This window comes from Vulpes vulpes, chromosome 12 (genome assembly GCF_048418805.1).
Source record: "Vulpes vulpes isolate BD-2025 chromosome 12, VulVul3, whole genome shotgun sequence".
NCBI lineage: Eukaryota > Metazoa > Chordata > Mammalia > Carnivora > Canidae > Vulpes > Vulpes vulpes.
Genome location: NC_132791.1, coordinates 65,093,709 through 65,112,222, shown reverse-complemented (window position 1 = coordinate 65,112,222; position 18,514 = coordinate 65,093,709). Strand labels below are relative to the sequence as shown.

Sequence of the window (18,514 nt, the reverse complement as noted above, 5' to 3'; positions counted from 1 at the left end):
TTTGAATGTGTAATTAGCTTTCATATGTGTTATATTTTAAATGCCAATATCTCTGTCTCACTGTAGTTTAAATCTGTTTGTTTCTTTTGATTTCCACTCGTGGTTTTCCTTCATTTATTCTTGGTGATTTTTAATAATCTTAATCTATGTTGATTCTGCATTATGAAATGGTAGTGTTTTCTTTAGAGAGGATTTGTCTTTGCTACTGCTGGTAAACAGCAAAATAGTTTTGGGAATGAATGACACTTCAGTTCTTCATATTAGAAAGAGTTTTGTTCACCAGTTATTGCCAGGGCAACTCTAACTTGTCTTCCCCTGAATAGTGTGTTACCATTATTGGAAAGGCATATCTGTTGCCTTCAAAGTTAGAAGCTTGAGGGAACTTCTGGAATGTCTCAATTGGGATTTGATAGTTATTCCAAAAGCTTTGAGTTTTAGATTAATTATATAGATCTAATTTTGTTTTTACTTATTTAAAAAGTCCCTGAGTTACCTATAATTTGTAAGTAAGGAGTTTTCAGAAAGCAAAATCAATGATGAAATATGTGTACATTCTTATTTATACCTTTCTTTGGTCTTTATTTCAGATCTCTTGAAAGCTCTGAAGCCAGATTACGTGGCCCCCCTGGTCCTTTGGCTTTGCCACGAGAGCTGTGAGGAAAATGGTAGCTTGTTTGAGGTAATCTCCCCCTTCCTGCTTTCTCTCAAAGCAATATTTGTGTAATTATATATTAAAAAATGGTCTAAACATTAATATTTTCCAGTTGCTCACACTTGCAAAGAACTGCATGAGTTGCTATCAATTGTGTAATTTTTAATATCATGGTTAACTAAGGAGCAAATGTTGACAAATGCCCTTTTTAGAAGTAACAGCAACTTCATAAATTCTGTTTTTCCTTACTTCTTCATTTTTAATATTCTTACCAAATGAAAATGTGACTGGTTTGATGTGTTTAGTCAAATGGAGAATGTTTTATTTGGTTTGGGAACCTGAATGTGAAAGTAAAAGGATGGAACTTAGGGTTTAGAGTCAGCAAGATTGGGTTTTGGATTTTTGTTTTGATAATTGCTGGCTTGCTGGAATATCATACAAATTAATGTTCCTGAGCATCAGATTTCTTCAGCTTTTGTGGTGACAACTAGAAATCATATTTTCATTTTTAAAAAAGATTTATTTATTCATCTGGGAGAGAGAGAGAACTCAAATGAGAGGAGGGACAGGGAGAGAGAGGAGAGAATCTAAAGCAGACTCCACGCTGAGCGTGGGACCTGGCACAGGGTTCGATCCCATCACCCAGAGATCATGACCTGAGCTGAAACCAAGAGTCAGACACTTAGCATGGGATCTAGTATGTAACAGTCACTTTTCAATTGGAACTGTTAATCACTGTAGCAGAAATTTAGTCTCGGTGTGATAGATCCAGACATAACTATTATTTACTTTAACTTTAGAAACAGATGTTTCTATTTTTCCTTGTTGCAGAGCTTTAAATGTTTATTGTAAAAATAAAAAGCACACATCCAAAGAGATCCACTTTTCACAGCACAAAGTCCTTTTAAATCTCTTTATGCCAATGTATACATCTTTGATTCCTCATTTGGGTGTGATCTCTCTCTTTTTTTTTTTTCTAGAACTGTTATATTTTAGATCTCCGCCCCCCAACCTTTGATTCTCTGTGGTAATAATTAACCTGTTGACGAAGAATACTGTGAAAGCCAAAAATATTTCTTGGTATCAAAATAACCTGGCTTAGTTTGAAGTGACTGCTATATTAACCTGATGCATTTGAATAAAAAGCTGTTAAAATAAAAAACAGTCTGCACATGTAGAGATGTGTGCCTCCACTTTCTTAATCACAGCACTGAATGTGAATTGTGGAATATTAGAGGTGGAAAGTACTTTATAAGAACTTTGCAAATTTAATAATATCAAGCTGTCTAGGTCTCAGAATTTGGTCTCCCTATCTTTTACATCATTAAGGAATTTTTAAAACTTTTTATGTTTTACAATTTTGTTTGTTATTAATTCTGTGGACAAAAATCATACATGCCTTTGTAGTAAACGAAATATATAGCAAAGTGTAGAGAAGAAAATAAAAATCATCAACATTACCCGTATCTAGAGATAGCTACTATTTGTATTTTTCTGTATCCTTCCAGGCTTTTATTTCTTAGTGGAATAGTGTTTTTTTTTTTTTTTTTAGATGTGTGTTTTATGCACACAGCCAGACCTCTGGGGACAACGAGGTCATTTTGTAGATGAAGTTTTATATGTTGTCCTTTTACTACATCATGAACATTTTTACTGAGGAGCATTTTGTGTGCATGATTCAGAAAATATATTAAACACCTATAATATCTTGACTGAAATCTTGAAAATGAATTTTGCCTCTTTGTTTGCAGAGTTCTGAGTGCTATCTAGAGTGTAATGTAGAGATGCTTTGACTCAGCTGGAGCTCCTGTGTTTAATGCCTGTGAGGAGCTTACAGCTTGTTGCTTCACTCCCAAAATAGAGTAAAATGTGATCTCTCTCTTGGCTATTACCAAAAACACTGCTGTTGTATCTACTCTGACAGCATCAGGACTGATAGGTCTATTGTAAATGTTGTAGGCATATTAATATCAAGCCAAAGGGTGATAAATATCCAGACCCTTGACCTAGAGCCACTAAGATGTGTTCTGTGTGCTGAGAACACAGTTTTGTCCTATTCGTGTGAAATTCTAATGGTAAATTCCAGCATGCTGTAGTTGTGCTGGAAGATTGGCAACTATATATATAATATATATATATTAGACATTCTCTTCTGGGATTCCCATGCATGACCTCTAGGAAAAAATGGATCTTTCTTTGTAGCAGTTAATATATTTGGCCATTTGCCTTCTCTCCATAAAAGTGTTATATTAAAATGACATATGTAATTCATTAAGTCAAATCCTACTTTTAGTTTTCTTTCCTTTTTATTTTTTCATTCACTAGGTCTTTCTTTTTTTTTTTAATTTTTATTTATTTATGATAGTCACACACACAGAGAGAGAGAGAGAGAGAGAGAGAGAGAGAGGCAGAGACACGGGCAGAGGGAGAAGCAGGCTCCATGCACCGGGAGCCCGACGTGGGATTCGATCCCAGGTCTCCAGGATCGCGCCCTGGGCCAAAGGCAGGCGCCAAACCGCTGCGCCACCCAGGGATCCCGGTCTTTCTTTTTTTAAAGATTTTATTTATTTGAGAGAGAGAGTGAGAGAGTGAGTGAGCAGAGAGACGGAAAAGCTGGCTCCCCACCGAGCAGGTTGTCCAACATGGGGCTTGATCCCAGGACCCTGGGATCATGACATGAGCTGAAGGCTGACACTTAACCGACTAAGCCACCCAGATGCCCATTCACTAGGTCTTTCTAGAGGGATGTGATTTCACGCCTGTGTTGTGCTGGGCAATTTTACTCTTTTATATTGTTTAACCTTTATGGTTATCTCATGAAAAATAGTATCATTATTTTACATGAGAGGAGCCTTGGATTTAGGGAATTCAGATAATTTGATGAGGGTCACGCAACTAATAAGTAGAAGAATTAGTTTGAAGCCTTAGTTTTTGATGTCAGTCATGCTTCTTTACCATATGCATTTCTACTACCTTGTGCTGCTTTGTATTTCTACTCTGATAAAACGAATAGCACAAAGTTCTGGAGGCCCGTGGACTCTTGTAGAGCTGTATTATTTTCATCCATTATGATCTAGCCTTTGGATACTCTTAGTAAGGTAGATGCCTGATCTTCTAATTTAAAATATTCTTTTCCTGATTCACTTTAGTTGATGTAACTGTTATCCCTCTTTTTTGGTAGGTTGGAGGAGGATGGATTGGAAAACGTAAGTCTCTCTCAGTTTTCAGTTTGCCATACCTTGTTTCTGTTTTTTTTTTTTTTGTTTTTTTTGTTTCTGTTTTTTTAACCTCACACATCCAATCAGCTGTGTAAAGATCTTGCCCAAAGCCTTACCATTGGAGCCTCTGCATGCATGGTCACACTCAAACATGGTTATACTGACAGGTATTCTAAAACAGGGAAGCTGTCCTACAGGCTTTTGGCATTTTCAAGAAACCACTGAGTTTTGTTTGTTTGTTTTTTCTTTTTCCTGTTGGCAGCCCTTATTCTCCACTTATGTTTTGGTGTTGATGTTTGGCCTCCCTATCTCTGGCTTTGCACATTCTGCAGAGAAATTGAGTGGGAGAGAGGGCTGTTTGGAGAAGATGGGAAGAACTCTGTGTCAGATGACACAGAGGCAAGGGTTTCCATTTATCTCATTTGATTCTTTTCTTCCTTGGGACCATGAGACATCAGGAGGTAGCAGGGAGGAATCACAGTGAACAACTTGCCGAGACAGAAATTGCAACTGATGTCTGGAAATTATTCCCCTTTTGTTCAGTAGGAAACTCATGTGGCTTCAATCCTCTCTCCATCTGTCAAATCTTTTGTGCTTCAAATTGAATATTTGCTTCATGACATTAAAAAAAAAAATTGTGAAAATTCCAGTATCCTAAATCAAGTTTTCAGTTGGGTGTTGGTATCGAAACTACTTGAGTTGTTGTTGTTGTTTTTTTTTTTTTTTCACTTGAGTTGTTTAAAAGGTTGTCATTATTGGAGAATATTGTTGTAACATAGGGTATAAATATTTTGATCATAAATGACTGTTCTCTTTGGTCATTAAAATAATGTACACTACTCAAGCATTACTCAATAGAAGTGTCTTAGGATATCCATTTAAGAAAGAAAATCAGTTGTTGGAATGAAAACTTTTTCTGGGACTCTGTCGATAGGAAAGCTCTAGGAGCAGGCTTTCCTGTCATTCCTTGAAGTGGATCTTCAATTTAATATTGTCAAAGTCTGACCATTATGTTTAATTAAATAAGGTTACTATGGTTATTGTATTCCTTGGGCTTTTTGAAAAGAAAACAGTATTAAAATTTTCTCCTCAGAGAACTTACACAACAGTAACGATTTTGGTGCATATGCCCTAGTCTAGTTGGCTTCCTGTGGAAAAGGAGCCAAGAGCAAAAGGAGGGGAAGGGGAATTATTTGGGGCCATGTGATATATTAATTTGGGTATCTGGAGCCTTTGACCTATTATCACCACGTGTCCTCACTTTGCTGTTTAACAAAGTTCTATTCTGTTACCTTGAAGTATATTATCCACGTGATCTGTGGTCGTGAAGTCAGTCTTTTTGTGTGAATCTATAGAGTTTAAATTTTTATGATTCAGTGTTACATTCTACCTTTGGTACTGTCTGGGGTAGTCAGAGGAGAAGTTTTTCCCTTCTGCTTTAAATATATATATTTTTAAATTCACATTATTCCAATGGGTTTGTTATTTGAAGAAAAACCCATTTAAAGGCTTGTAGCAAAACCCTTTTGCTGTGAGGATCTGTTTTTTGCCCCAAGTTCCCTTTCTCTTAAGGTTAAAAAAAATTCAAGGGGCGCAGATGAATTTGACTTTCTGTGTTTCTCTTAAAAATCTGTACTCCTTTTCTTTGTTTTGTTTCTGTGACCAGTACGCTGGGAGCGGACCCTTGGGGCCATTGTGAGGCAGCAGAATCAGCCAGTGACTCCTGAGGCAGTGAAGGCCAACTGGAAGAAGATCTGTGACTTTGACAATGCCACCAAGCCGCAGAGTATTCAAGGTAGAGTCCTGAGTCCATTCACTCCTGGCTGGGGAACCAGAGACAGCAGAACATACTCCTCTCTTACAGAATTATCTTGTTTTAACTAGAGCCCATTTTCTTCTCTGGTAGCTGTTAGAACTCTTCAAATTTAAGATATGTATGTCGAGCCGCCTTCAGTTTTTCCTTTTTTTTTTTTGTAATTCTACATTTTTGGTGGACGTCCAGGTGGGGAATCCACCCTCAGATATTTCAGATTATACTGATCTCTCTCTTAGCTCAACTCTGACTACTTGGCAATCTCATCAAAGCTGCTTTTGTTTCAGAAGTATGTGATTCTTCACTGCTTCCTTTGGAGGCAGAGATTGTGTCTTGGTTGTGCTGCTTTTGTATTTGGTGCTTGCTTGGTACTGAACTCAGAAAGGAGTCAGTAAATGCTTGTTACCTTGAGTTATTGAGTCGTTTATGATCTGCCACAGAAATAGACAACCAGTAAAAATCACATTATTTTTTCTAGTGTAACTCACATATGCATATCATATATGAAATTTAAAGGACTTATCTGGGAAAGATAGTGTGATTCAGGGTTATTTTACAGACAAATCTTTTTTTCCTTTTAGTAATTTTGTATTCAGTGTTTGGTAAGAGAATATATATCTTAAAAACTGACTAATCTGGGTTTTTTCCCTCCTTAATGACATTTTCCTACCTGCTGGTACACTCACTGAAATTTTCATTGTCTTTTTTCTCAATTAGATGGTATCACAATTGTTAGGTCATTGATGGTAGGTAGCATTGGCTATATCCATATTTTGATGTTTGTGATAAATTTAGCCTGTGAATAACAGTCACCCATCGATGAAAATGAATGAAAGGAAAAAGGAAGAAATATATTAAAAACTTTGCTCTGATGTCAAAGTTTCATTTCATTGCCTTACAAGTATTATCAAGAAAAAGCTAACTAAATGAATCACATAATTATAAATGAAAAAAAAATACTTCTAAGTATCTGAAGTACAGTTAGGAGAAAAATCTCACATTTTCTGTACAACTATTCTCATCTTACGGATGACAGACTAAGTCCCAGACAAACGTAGTGAGTGGCCCACTTCACAGTGTCTGAGCCGAGTTAACTCAGGCTGTCTGTGTCAGGGTGTGGTCCTTTTCTGCCTGTAGCAAGGCGACTTTCAATTTAAAGCCTCCTTTTGACAGAAGTCTGAGTGGTGCAGTGAGGAAAGGACTCAGTGGCAAGGAGATTCTCCATTAGTGTCACCAGGAGTGGCAGCTCTCCTGATCACATCTCACTCTTTGGTTTGCTTATAGTTTTGGTCCAAGTTTGGAAGGAGGCCCATAGTGCCAAGGTTTGCTAGAAAGGTCCCCGAGTCTCTAGAATCTTATGGCATATGTGGATGCCCCATGAATCTCCTTTATTAACCTTTTTGACCCCAGAACAGCAGCTTCTGAACCCTCTCTGTAATCTCTGGTCATAATGATGGTTTTCTCTGGAAGAACTTTGTGTACTATCTTCAGAGCTATCATTTGAGATAGGAGGGAGTTCAGAGGTAATTGTGGCATTGTTCTATCCTGGAGAGGGAGGGTGGTGGGGAGAGAAGGGAAATTAGGTTTTCCTAAAATGGCATGTCTCAGGACAAAGGTCCCACTCAGTGGAGTTGTAAAAGCGATCAGTCATGGCAAAGCTCAGAGTCTCCTTAGAATCATAACCCAAGAAGAGAATGCTGGATAGTGTCTTGTTCTCCATTGAAAACACCCAGTTATCCTTGGTCTATTTCAATGTCTTTGACAGTTTTTTCCTGTAATAGCCCAGCCTCATATATCCAGTTCATGAGGACCAGTTCTGTGGCTGGCTTGCTGAATGTCATAGCAGCGATTATCTCGTACATTGTTGCCTTTCTTAGTCACATCTTTAACAAAAGCATTATTGTTGTTATTATTTTTTAGAATCAGTTGCCAGTTTAATTGGAGTTGTAAATACAATAGATTCGGATGGAGGAGTTTCAACAAATCATACGAGTCATGCAGCATCAACAGCTACATCAGAATTTGTAAGTAGAGGAGAAAAGCCTATACTTTCTCCAAAGAGTCTCTCTTTTCTTTCTCTCTTTCTTTTTTTTTCTTTCATACAGAAAACATTATTTTCCAAGCTACTAATTTATTGTTAAATAGGAAAGATAAGTGACTACAAAACTTTCATTAAAATCTGTACTAAGTATTCATAGAATTTGAATGAACATAAGGCTGAAATGTAGCCTTGTGTGACTTTTACGTCTTTAGTATAATTAGACAAATGTCTCTCCCCACGCCCACTTTTTTGGTCGTATTGTTGATAAACCGACTTTAGTTACTATTTTTCTAACTTTTTAGGAAAGGATATCTATTGAAGTGCCTCTTTGGAGTCATTTTTTTTTTTTTTCTTTTCAGAGAAAGCATTGATAGATTTTATTTTGGAACTATTTCAACATGGCTACAAATTAGGAGCCTCCCATTGTGTCAGAAATTCTAATAGGACGTGGTTATAGCTCATGTGAAATTTGCTGATTTACTGTCTCCCATCTTTAGCCTTTAAGCAAAAAATGGTAGTGCATAAATAGTAAGAAATAAATCATCTGGTGTATTTGATTTTGGAGTTTTGTGACTCAGGGCAGACATGGTGATAAAGTTAACAATCTAATTTTAACCCTGAGAATATGATAGGATTATAGATATGATACTACTTTACGGGCTGGCAAACTTTTTCAGGAAAGGGCCAGATAATAAATGTTTTAGGCTTTATGGACCACATACCATTTCTGTCATATATTCTTCCTGTTTTTCTTTTTTTTTTAACTCTTTAATAATATAAAAACCATTCTTAGCTCTCAGCCCATTTCAGAATGAATATGATTGATAACTGGACATTATTCTTTTTTAACTTAATGTATACTTCACACATTACCTAGACATATCACTTAAGTAGAAAAGTAATGGTATCAATTAGATAAGGGGCATTCCTAGTGAGGCACTTAAAGTAAAATCTCAATTTAACTAAAACCATTATGAGGCAATCTCATTTACAAGTATTAGGCAGTGTTCTGCTCATCTCTTTACAGTGAATTTTATACATTAGCTCTTACAGGGCAATTCACTATCCCTATTTATGATATATTCATTATTATTATTATTATTATTATTATTATTTTGTATTTTTGAGTTGCTAATAGGTGCTGAGCTAATAGGGCTTCTCACCATTGGATACGGGAAATTTGAAAATGAGACATACTGTTAGTAAGAAGCAAACAATAAAAATGTACTTACCTGTAAATGAAGTCCTTTTCCACACATTTTCTGATTGTTTTCTATTAAAATAAAATATAATGAAACTCCATGAATTTCACCAACATAACATTCTCTTCACATCTCTTCAAAAGCAAAATAGGTCTGTAAGCAGTTAATAGTTTTGGAAAAGTTAAAATGTTAAGTATTGAACAAAAATGTCAGTGAAAAAATAATTTTCTACACCTCTCTCATAGGCTGGAGCCATTGGTCATAAATTTCCTCCATTTTCTTCTGCTTACACGGAACTGGAAACTATTATGTATGCCCTAGGCGTGGGGGCATCGGTCAAGGAACCCAAAGATATGAAATTTATATATGAAGGAAGCACCGATTTCTCCTGTTTGCCTACCTTTGGAGTTATAATAGCTCAGAAATTTGTAATAGGTGGAGGACTATCAGAGATTCCTGGGTTTTCAGTCAACTTGGCAAAGGTATGTATAATAAGGAAGCTTTATTTGCTTCTTTTGGTTTCTTTAAATAGTATTGACATACTTATCACATGGTGTGGGTGTGTGCGGGTGCATGTGTGTGCACATATTCATGTATTAATAACATTGTAGCAGTTGATTCAGGAGTAAAGATTTAGCATATCTTTTGATTTTTCTTTTTAAAAATAGAAGAGAGTTGAAGGCGGCAAGCAAAAAAAAAAAAAAGAAGACAGCAATTAGATCCAGTCCCATAATCCCGGCATAGTGTTCTTAATTCTCTCCCTGCCATTTACTTGCTGTTTGACCAACAGTAAAGAACTGCACTAAGCTTCAGTTTCCTTAACTATAAAATGGGCGTGATAATTCTTACCTGATGATACTGGGCCAGGTAATTATCTGGGAAGAGTATTTGAGGCAGAGAGAACAATTGCAAAAGGCCCCGGGGCCAGGTGTGTGGTTGGCTTGTTTGGGGAACAGTATGGGGACCAGTGTAGCTGTAGGATGAACCAGAGGGGAGTGGTGAGGAAAGAGGGCCTTGTAGTCATTATAAGGATTGCAGCTTATACTCTGATTAGCCTGGGGGAGCAATTTGTAGTGCTCTGTACTAAGGAGTGATAGGACCTGCCTGTGTTTGCCCACAGGTTCATTTTTGCTATTGCATAGAGAAGAGATTATCTGGAAGCCAAGCAGAAGCAGAGAAACTTGTTAGGAGTCTCTTCTGTAAGTTAAGCAAAAGGCTAGCTCTGAGGAAAGGATGGCTCTGAGGAAAGGAAAGAGAAGCCGAGGATGAAAGTTTTTGTAACTGGGATGATAGATGTGCATATCTGTTGGGAGCCGCGTGCCAGGAAGGGGTTAATGGATTGAGCAAAAGGGCTCTCTGTTGACTCTTCCAACTGCTGCCCACCTGTCTCACCCTTGTTGTTGAAGGCTTTTGGCTCAAGGACACATACTATAGCTATCTATTCAAGGGCGCATACTGTTGCTGTCTACTGTGAAAGGACATGTCTGGAGAACTAAGCTTAAAATATCCTGCTTGTTAACCCTGCTTTATAAAAGAGTGAATAATACAAATAAAGTTGGCATTGTGGCTGAATCTGGCCATATGTCCCTCCTGCTCCCACTCTGTTTATGTCTCCTTTCTTTTCCTCATTCCCTTACCCTCAGCCCTGGACGGTTGTCGCCCCCAGCGCGCGCGACACATATCTGTCTCTATACGTTATTTACCATATATATAATATATTTAATATGTATAATAGTTAATATAACATACTGTGTATGATAAGATAGATATATATGATTACTAAGGTGGGGATGATCAGGAGTTGATTTGGACACACTTGAGATTCTATTACTCATTCAAGTGGAGGTATAAAATGGGCAGTTGAGTATGTGAGTCCTGAGTTCAGGAGAGAAGTCTTCCTGGGGTCCTGAGACTCTCCGTGATGTGTAAAAACACAAGACTAGATGAAATCACATAATGTATGAGTGTACAAAGAGAAGAGTCTGAGCTTAAGGACCCTGCAAGTGTTAAGAGGGTGAAGACCCGAGAAAGAATTAGCAAGAGAGACTGAGAAGGAATGGCTGCTGAGGAATGAGCTCTGAGGAATATCAGAATGATGTGGTATTTGGGAAGCAAAGTGAACAAACTTTCAGGAGGGAAGAAGCTGAACAACTGTGAGAAAGCTTTTAAGGTAGGGTAGATTTCATTTCTCTGAGCAAGGTTCAGGTAATGAGTCCAGGGATAACTCTTGAATCATAGAGCTGTGAGCCAGTTCTCTGACATTGATGATTAGGAGACCCATGTACTAGAGGATGGATTAGCTTATTGCTGCTCTGAATCTGTGATAACTGATTTTATTTTATTTTAGTATTTATTTATTTTTTAAAGATTTTATTTATTTATTCATGAGAGACACAGAGAAAAGCAGAGACATAGGCAGAGGGAGAAGCAGGTCCCCGGCGGAGAGTCTGTTGGACTAGATCCCGGAGTTCTGGGATCACGCCCTGAGCTGAAGGTAGATGCTCAACCACTGAGCCACCTAGGCATCCCAAGATCTGATTTTATTTGAGCGTCTGATGAAGTTGAGAGGGAGATGAGATACGGATCAGGTCACTGGTTGGTTTAGTCCCTGTCCCTTGGTATTTGCTGCCTCCAGTTCCATTTGGATAATTGAAGTGTAAACAAAGCAAATGTTTCAAAATTCTGCAGAGTACTCCTTCAGAGTTGGAAGGAGTTAGAAAAACCACAAACAGTGTTCAAAATCGTGGTGGGGAATGATGCCATTTTGAGCTGAAATTCCTGTCTTGCCAGCTTCAGGTTTCCAGGCCATCTGATAGAATGGGCTATCCTGCATTTGTCTCATGGTTTCCCTTCTGGGTTCTTAGGAAGATTGGAAATTAAAGCTGACCCATGTCAGTGCGGGAGTGCTCGTTTGAATACATGGGTCAGGTTTTATTTTTCCTGTCCTATTGTTTTCCTACTTATATTGGTATCTTCTTGCTTCCATACATTGAGGTTAAGTGGCCATCAAGTTAACACAATATTCTTGGTATCTATTAATAGATAATTTATAAGATATATCTTATAGATGCACATGGATCTATGTCTATATCTATAGATTCAGATAATATATAAGATCTTACACCAGGGAAATATTGACAGTGTTAATTCTTTTACTTTGAATATAGTTGTAAGTTTTACTTTTTTATTTTTTATTTTTTTCTTTAAGATTTTATTTATTCATTTGAGACAGAGAGCATGAGCAGCGGGGAAGAGCAGAGGGAGAAGCAGCCTTCCTGCTGAGCATAGAGCCTGATGTGGGGCTTGATCCCAGGACCCTGAGATCATGACCTTAGCCAAAGGCAGATACTTAATGATCTGAGCCTCCCAGGCATCCCTACTTTTTTGTTTTAGTTGAGTTGTTTGTATGTGGTATGTGTGATTTGAAATTACGTTACTAGGACTGGCTAAGTTACTCATTTTTATTCTATAGACATTCATTAAATACCCAGTATGTTCCAAACACAGTGATAAGCACTGAAAAAATAGCTTAGTTTAGTGTTTGCATTGGCAAACAATCCACAATTATCGGTCAACAAAGATTTATGCGTGTCAAGAAAGAACACAAAGCTATCTTTTCTGCTCCAAAAAGTCTGATAGTCTTCAGGGAACTGATTATTTTTGAATCCTATGGTTAAGAAGCAGAAGCCAAACTGAGACCGATAACTTGGGTGAAGTAGTGATGGGAGCATGTAGGCAGTGAAATATCACTTGTGATTAGTGATAACCATAGCAGAACCTGTGAAACAGGAAAGTCTGCTAATAGAATTTTGTTGACTCTCACATAGGTTCTCCATGGGGAGCAATACTTGGAGTTATATAAACCACTTCCCAGAGCAGGTGAGTTCTTGATGCACTGATTTCTTAATCATACCCTCATTTTATTTCCCAACTAACCTTCCAAAGTTTGTCATTTTGTTAAGCTGGTGCAGAGTGACTTAAATAAATCATATTGTGAGCTGTTAGAGTAGATGTGAAGGAATAGCTGTTTTGGTGACCTTAAACTTTGTCCTTTGGTAGTCTTATTTAATAAATTACTTCAGGTTCCTGACAGTTTATTTCCACTGTTATATATGCTATTAACACCTGAAAAGAGTCTTTTTTATGTATGTGTGTTCTAAACTTAGTAATTGTGTGTAATCCTATGTAATTCCTATAAATATGATTTTTGGTTTCTTTCTCAGGTATTTATGTTGGTAGTGATTTTCATAAAGCAAATTGCATTAAAACATAGAGAATTTCTTGTTTGTTCTTAAGATTTTATTATTCATGAGAGACACACAGAGAGAGGCAGAGACATAGGCAGAGGGAGAAGCAGGCTCCCCATGAGGAGCCCTGATGAGGGACTTGATCCCAAGACCCTGGGATCATGACCTGAGCCAAAGGCAAATGCTGAACCACTGAGCCACCCAGCAGTCCCCCAGAATTTCTTGTTATTAACTTTTTTCTGTTTTGTTTTAGAGTAAATAAAATCACGTCTGCTGTAATAATGAATTTTGTTTTTCTCAGTAATATCTTGTTCTGTAAAGCTGCTTTTCTCGTTCTTCCACTGCAATTTGACAAATTTGCTTTGTTACACTGTTCTAATGTCAGCATCAGCAGTCTGATTAAATACTGACCATATAAGATTGTAAAATACAAAAAAGTGCTTGTTTATCATTTCACATTATATGACGTAGAGGTCAGCAAGTAGCTGCACTTCTGTAATGTTTTCTCAGGTCTTTTTATTTCTCTAAAAATTTTATGTGATTCTTCTCGTTTGAAGCCGAATGGCTTTATTTCAATGGTACAGCATACGTTTTCTGTGAGGCAGTGCATGGCTTTAATGGCTGCCTTTGTCAGATATCTGCTGGCTACCTGCCATGTGCAAGGCATAGTTTTCAGTTTTAGATGAATTCTCTAACCTGGCTATGTACTGAAATAGCCTCTTACTACCTTATATTACCTGTTACTTTATTTATTTTTATTTATTTCTGGAGGGGTGGGTGGTAAGGGCAGAGGGAGAGAGAAAATCCCAAGCAGGCTCTACTCTTTTTGTGGAGTCCAACATGGGGCTCAATCTCATGACCCTGAGATCATGACCTGAGCTGAAATCGAGTTGGACGCTCAACTGACTGAGACACCCAGGCTCCCCTACCTGTTATTATTATTATTATTTTTTAATTTATTTATTTATTTATGATAGTCACAGAGAGAGAGAGAGAGGCAGAGACACAGGCAGAGGGAGAAGCAGGCTCCATGCACCGGGAGCCCGACGTGGGACTCGATCCTGGGTCTCCAGGATAGCGCCCTGGGCCAAAGGCAGGCGCCAAACCGCTGCGCCACCCAGGGATCCCCCCCTACCTGTTATTTAAATAAAATATGGATTATGGATCCCAACCACTGAGGTGTTGGGTGCATGCATGAGTCATGTGTGTGAGGTGTGGTGGTGGCGATGGTGGCAGTGGCAGAGACCGGGGGATCCCTCTGTGTTACATGTGCAACCAGCCTAACATTGGTTCACTTGGGAACTCGTATTATGAGGAAAGCAGAAATGTGTGAAATAGATTTCTGTCTTTAGAAATTTTAAATATAAAGAGAGACATATAGGCCTATACTCAAAAATGATTACAACAGGGACACCTGGGTGGCTCAGTCAGTTGAGCGTCCAAATCGTGATTTCAGCTCAGGTCGTGATCTGAGGGTCCTGAGATTGAGCCCCACATTAGGCTCTGTGCTCAGTGGGGAGTCTGTTTGAGATTCTCTCTTTCCTTCTTCCTCTACCTCTCCCCTTGCTCATTCTTTCTCTCTCTCTCTCAAAAATAAATGAAGAAATCTTTTAAAAAATGATTACACCTGAAAAGTGATATGAATAGGAAGGTGTGGAAGATATTTTTCTCAATTTCTTGTACCTCCTTAGCTTCAAGTGATGTTTACTGTGAATTGTTTTTTTCAGTAGCTTTTGTGCATTTTCTTTAAGTAGTGTTAAAGCTGACTCTCTAGTAAATATGAATATTCAAAATCTGAGATACTTATGTTTTGAAACCTCTTTAAACTGCAGAAAACCAAGATATGACTATTATTTATGATCTTCCCTTAAAACCTTATAGGTGATGAGATATAGGGCCACATGCATCAGGAGACTGATGTCCTCATTCATATCTCTCAGTGGCTCTTTTGTTACTGCAGTGGTACTGTCAGAGACTGAGTGGCCCCTCATTGGGGTAGAAAAATAAGCATTAGATTGAATATAAACAACCTAATTGCAAAACTTTAGTTTTCATCATGACCTAGCACATGTTTTAGTGTGGGATATGCTGGTCTCTAGATTTCCTGGACAGTAAAGGTTTGATTTTATTATGTTGCTACTTGTTGTTTCAAATGTAGTGACTCAGGTACTCTGTTTCCTTTTAATGTTGAATTATTCAGCTTATATTGAAAATTATTTCAAAGCATAACTTTTTAATTTTGCTGAATTTACATGGAAACTGTTACATTCTCTCATATCTGAATGTAATAACTCTATGGTCTTTAAAGAGTCTCTTTACTTATTTATTTTGCTTTTACCTTTAGGAAACTTAAGATGTGAAGCAGTTGTTGCTGATGTCCTAGATAAAGGATCCGGTTCAGTAATTCTTGTGGATGGTAACTCACTTCCAGTTCTTCCCATAATATTGTTAGATTGATAGACCATGTATGTAACCTAATGCTTCACCCTAGAAACTGCAGTAAGTTTGTGTTCACCTTCCAGTTTCTGAGAAAGCAAGATAAACCTTCTAAAAATTTATAAGTTCTTAGAAAAGAAGCGAGGATGGGGAGAAAGTGGGTAGGGGTGGGAAGAGTGGGGCGTTTCAGACAGCAGGCTGGTATATAGAGCATTGGTGGCTAACTCAGCTCGTTGGCATATGGACTTGGCGAGAAGGAACCCATTGACAGCCATAAGTTGATAATTAGTCTCTATTGGAAATATTCTTGTCTTTGTTATTTGGAACTTGGAACATATTTGACCCGAGTCATTTTCATAAATGCTAGTTAAATTCCTAAATGTTGCACATTCAGGCCTGCTGAACTCATGTGGTTTAAACACCGTAGCCATATTATAGGTTCAGTGGGGAGAAAAAAGGTGATAGTAATTTAATAAACATTGAAATGCTAGTAATTAAACATCAGCTAAAGATACATTGCTTAAAATTCATTTATTCTAAAACTTAAGAAAAGAAATAGACCTTTATTGTTAAAAAATTTGGAAATAAATTATGGTGGAAAGTTTAATATTGTCTGGCAGTTGGAATATAGGTTTCATCAGTTTTGTTCTAACTAGGTAGATTGAAGGTTTTACTGTAAATGTTGTTGAGGAGCTTGTCTTGTTTTTACTAAATCGTATGCTGAAAACATTTTTGATGCTCTTAAATATCCTGTTACATTGTTTGCATTAGCTCAGAGAGTTTCATAGTAGGTCTGTTCTCTCTCTTACTCTCTTGTGTTCTTCTTCCTTCTCCCTTTTCTGGTGTAGATTTTTGTGTTTTCTTATCATGCCAGAAGTTGGCCACCATTTGGCTACAACTCTTCTAATTTTTCTTTTACTCTTCTCCCCTTGCTACCACATATGTAACATGCCACAAAACAAATGTCCTGCTGTGACCTTAGCTTTCATGTTTACTTTTTTCTCGTGACCTACTGCACTGATTTAACTACAGCTTGGTTATGGCTAATAGTGTATTAGAATTTGTGGACAAAGGGTAAATGAAATCAGATACCCAATTTCCTGTGTAATAAAGATAAAAATCTTACTTTAAATACATACTGCCATAACCTTCCTTATTTTTTGCTATAATTAGATTTTTCCTTAGTCTGCAGTTCAGAGCCCTATTTCTAGTTTTCTAGAACTGGAGATACAAGATAATAATCAGACTCTCACTGGGCAATTAGTGGAAAGAGGGACAGTTGTCCTACATTCATTAATTACTTGTTTACTTACTTGCTCACTCATGTCATTTATTCATTAATTTACTCATTAATTTAATATTTGTTAGGTGCCTTTTCAGTCCTAGGAACTATTCTGATCATCAGGAATATGATGGTGAGCAAAATGCCCATGATTCTACCCTCCTGAGGCTTATACCTTCGTTCTCACTTATTTCTTCTCTGTATTCTAGGCTGTTTTTGAGTCCTTTGGCAGAATGTTTGAAACTTTGAGAGAGTGGATATTTGCATTTCCTACTGGGAGTTTTTGAAATGTTTGAGGTGGAAAGAATTGATATACGGTAGGGAGTTTGGGAGGTTTAAAAAGAGATGAGAGAAACTGCTGTTTCATAATGAAGAAGAGATTTGTGAAGATTCTCTTCACTCTGCTTTCCAGAGGCTAGTAGTGAATGAATTAAGAGAATGTTTTGTAAACCAAACTTGGGCATCTTGAAATTACTGTACCTTTTAGTAACTGGATTTTATTTTCGAAACTTTCAAAGGAATTGCTGATCATGTAATGCTTAACTAGTCATGTCTTTTGATAATAACTTCCTTTCTTTTTTCTTTCATTTGCTTTTCAGTCTATTCTTATTTTGAGGAGGAACTTATATGTTATAATCAGTTCTCTCTTTTCCTTGTTGGCTCTGGAGGTACCGGTGGAAAACGGACATCAGACAAAGTCAAGGTAGATAAGTTTCCTTATCTATATTTTGAATATACATTCTGAATACACATATTACTATATGTACAAACTACATATTACCCTATGTGTAATTTCCTAGAGTAGATCCTCAGTAATTTACACTTCTTTGAATCAGAGTATGTTCCTTGAATTGGAAGTGCTGTTTACACGTGTATATTTTGATAGATGACACATGTTATGTAGATAAGTCTGGCTTCTATAAATATAATGTATCTGAAATAATTGTGGGAACATTTTAACTTTCTTATCCAAATCTTGTAGCACCCAGAAGTCTTTAGAAAATCCCAACACATGCAGTTGATCCTTGTATAAAATGTTACCCCATGGCCTTATTGAATATCTAGAGCAATCTTCTGGCAATGAGTGGAGCCTAAGAGTTGGGTCTGATACCAGAGGAGACAGGCAGTTGGACAGAGAGATCAGGGAGAGAGAGTCACGGAGAGCCCTCTTGAAATTAATGTCCCTTGCAGGGTGATTATGCCCTTGCCCAAGGCCACACCTCTGAGGAGCAGCACAGAGTCTGCTCATGGTGGTGGAAGTAGAGTTAGCTAAAATAGTCTAGGCAAGGCACCATAAATAAACAAGCTAATAGTAACTACAGGCCTGCCAAGGGGAAAGGAGGTCAGTGTCCAGAGTAGCTGTAATAGGTTATCTAAGATGCCCAGTCATCAAGAAAAAAATTACAAGACATGCAAGAAACAGGAGCACATGACCCAGAGACAGAAAAATAAGACCAGAACAAAATGGGCAATAGAAACTGCCTTTGAGAGGACTTTACAGATGAAGATTCAAAATCTTCAGAGAACTAAAGGAGAACATGCTCAAGAAGGTCAAGCGTGATGGCAGTGACTCCTCAGGGAAAATCAGTGAAGAGAAATTATCTAGCAGAATCAAACAGAAGT

At 37.5% G+C, this 18,514-nt stretch overlaps 1 protein-coding gene across 1 annotated transcript in view; it reads left to right on the top strand.

Annotated features, from left to right (window-relative positions):
- The window catches only part of HSD17B4 (hydroxysteroid 17-beta dehydrogenase 4), a 92,803-nt gene that overhangs the window by 35,617 nt on the left and 38,672 nt on the right, over positions 1–18,514 (top strand). The window contains exons 9-16 of the mRNA XM_026015330.2: positions 588–679; positions 3,834–3,858; positions 5,537–5,665; positions 7,604–7,707; positions 9,172–9,408; positions 12,754–12,805; positions 15,518–15,589; positions 17,491–17,594. Of these exons, the coding sequence (XP_025871115.2) occupies positions 588–679; positions 3,834–3,858; positions 5,537–5,665; positions 7,604–7,707; positions 9,172–9,408; positions 12,754–12,805; positions 15,518–15,589; positions 17,491–17,594 (815 nt within the window). The remainder of the gene's footprint in view (positions 1–587; positions 680–3,833; positions 3,859–5,536; positions 5,666–7,603; positions 7,708–9,171; positions 9,409–12,753; positions 12,806–15,517; positions 15,590–17,490; positions 17,595–18,514) is intronic.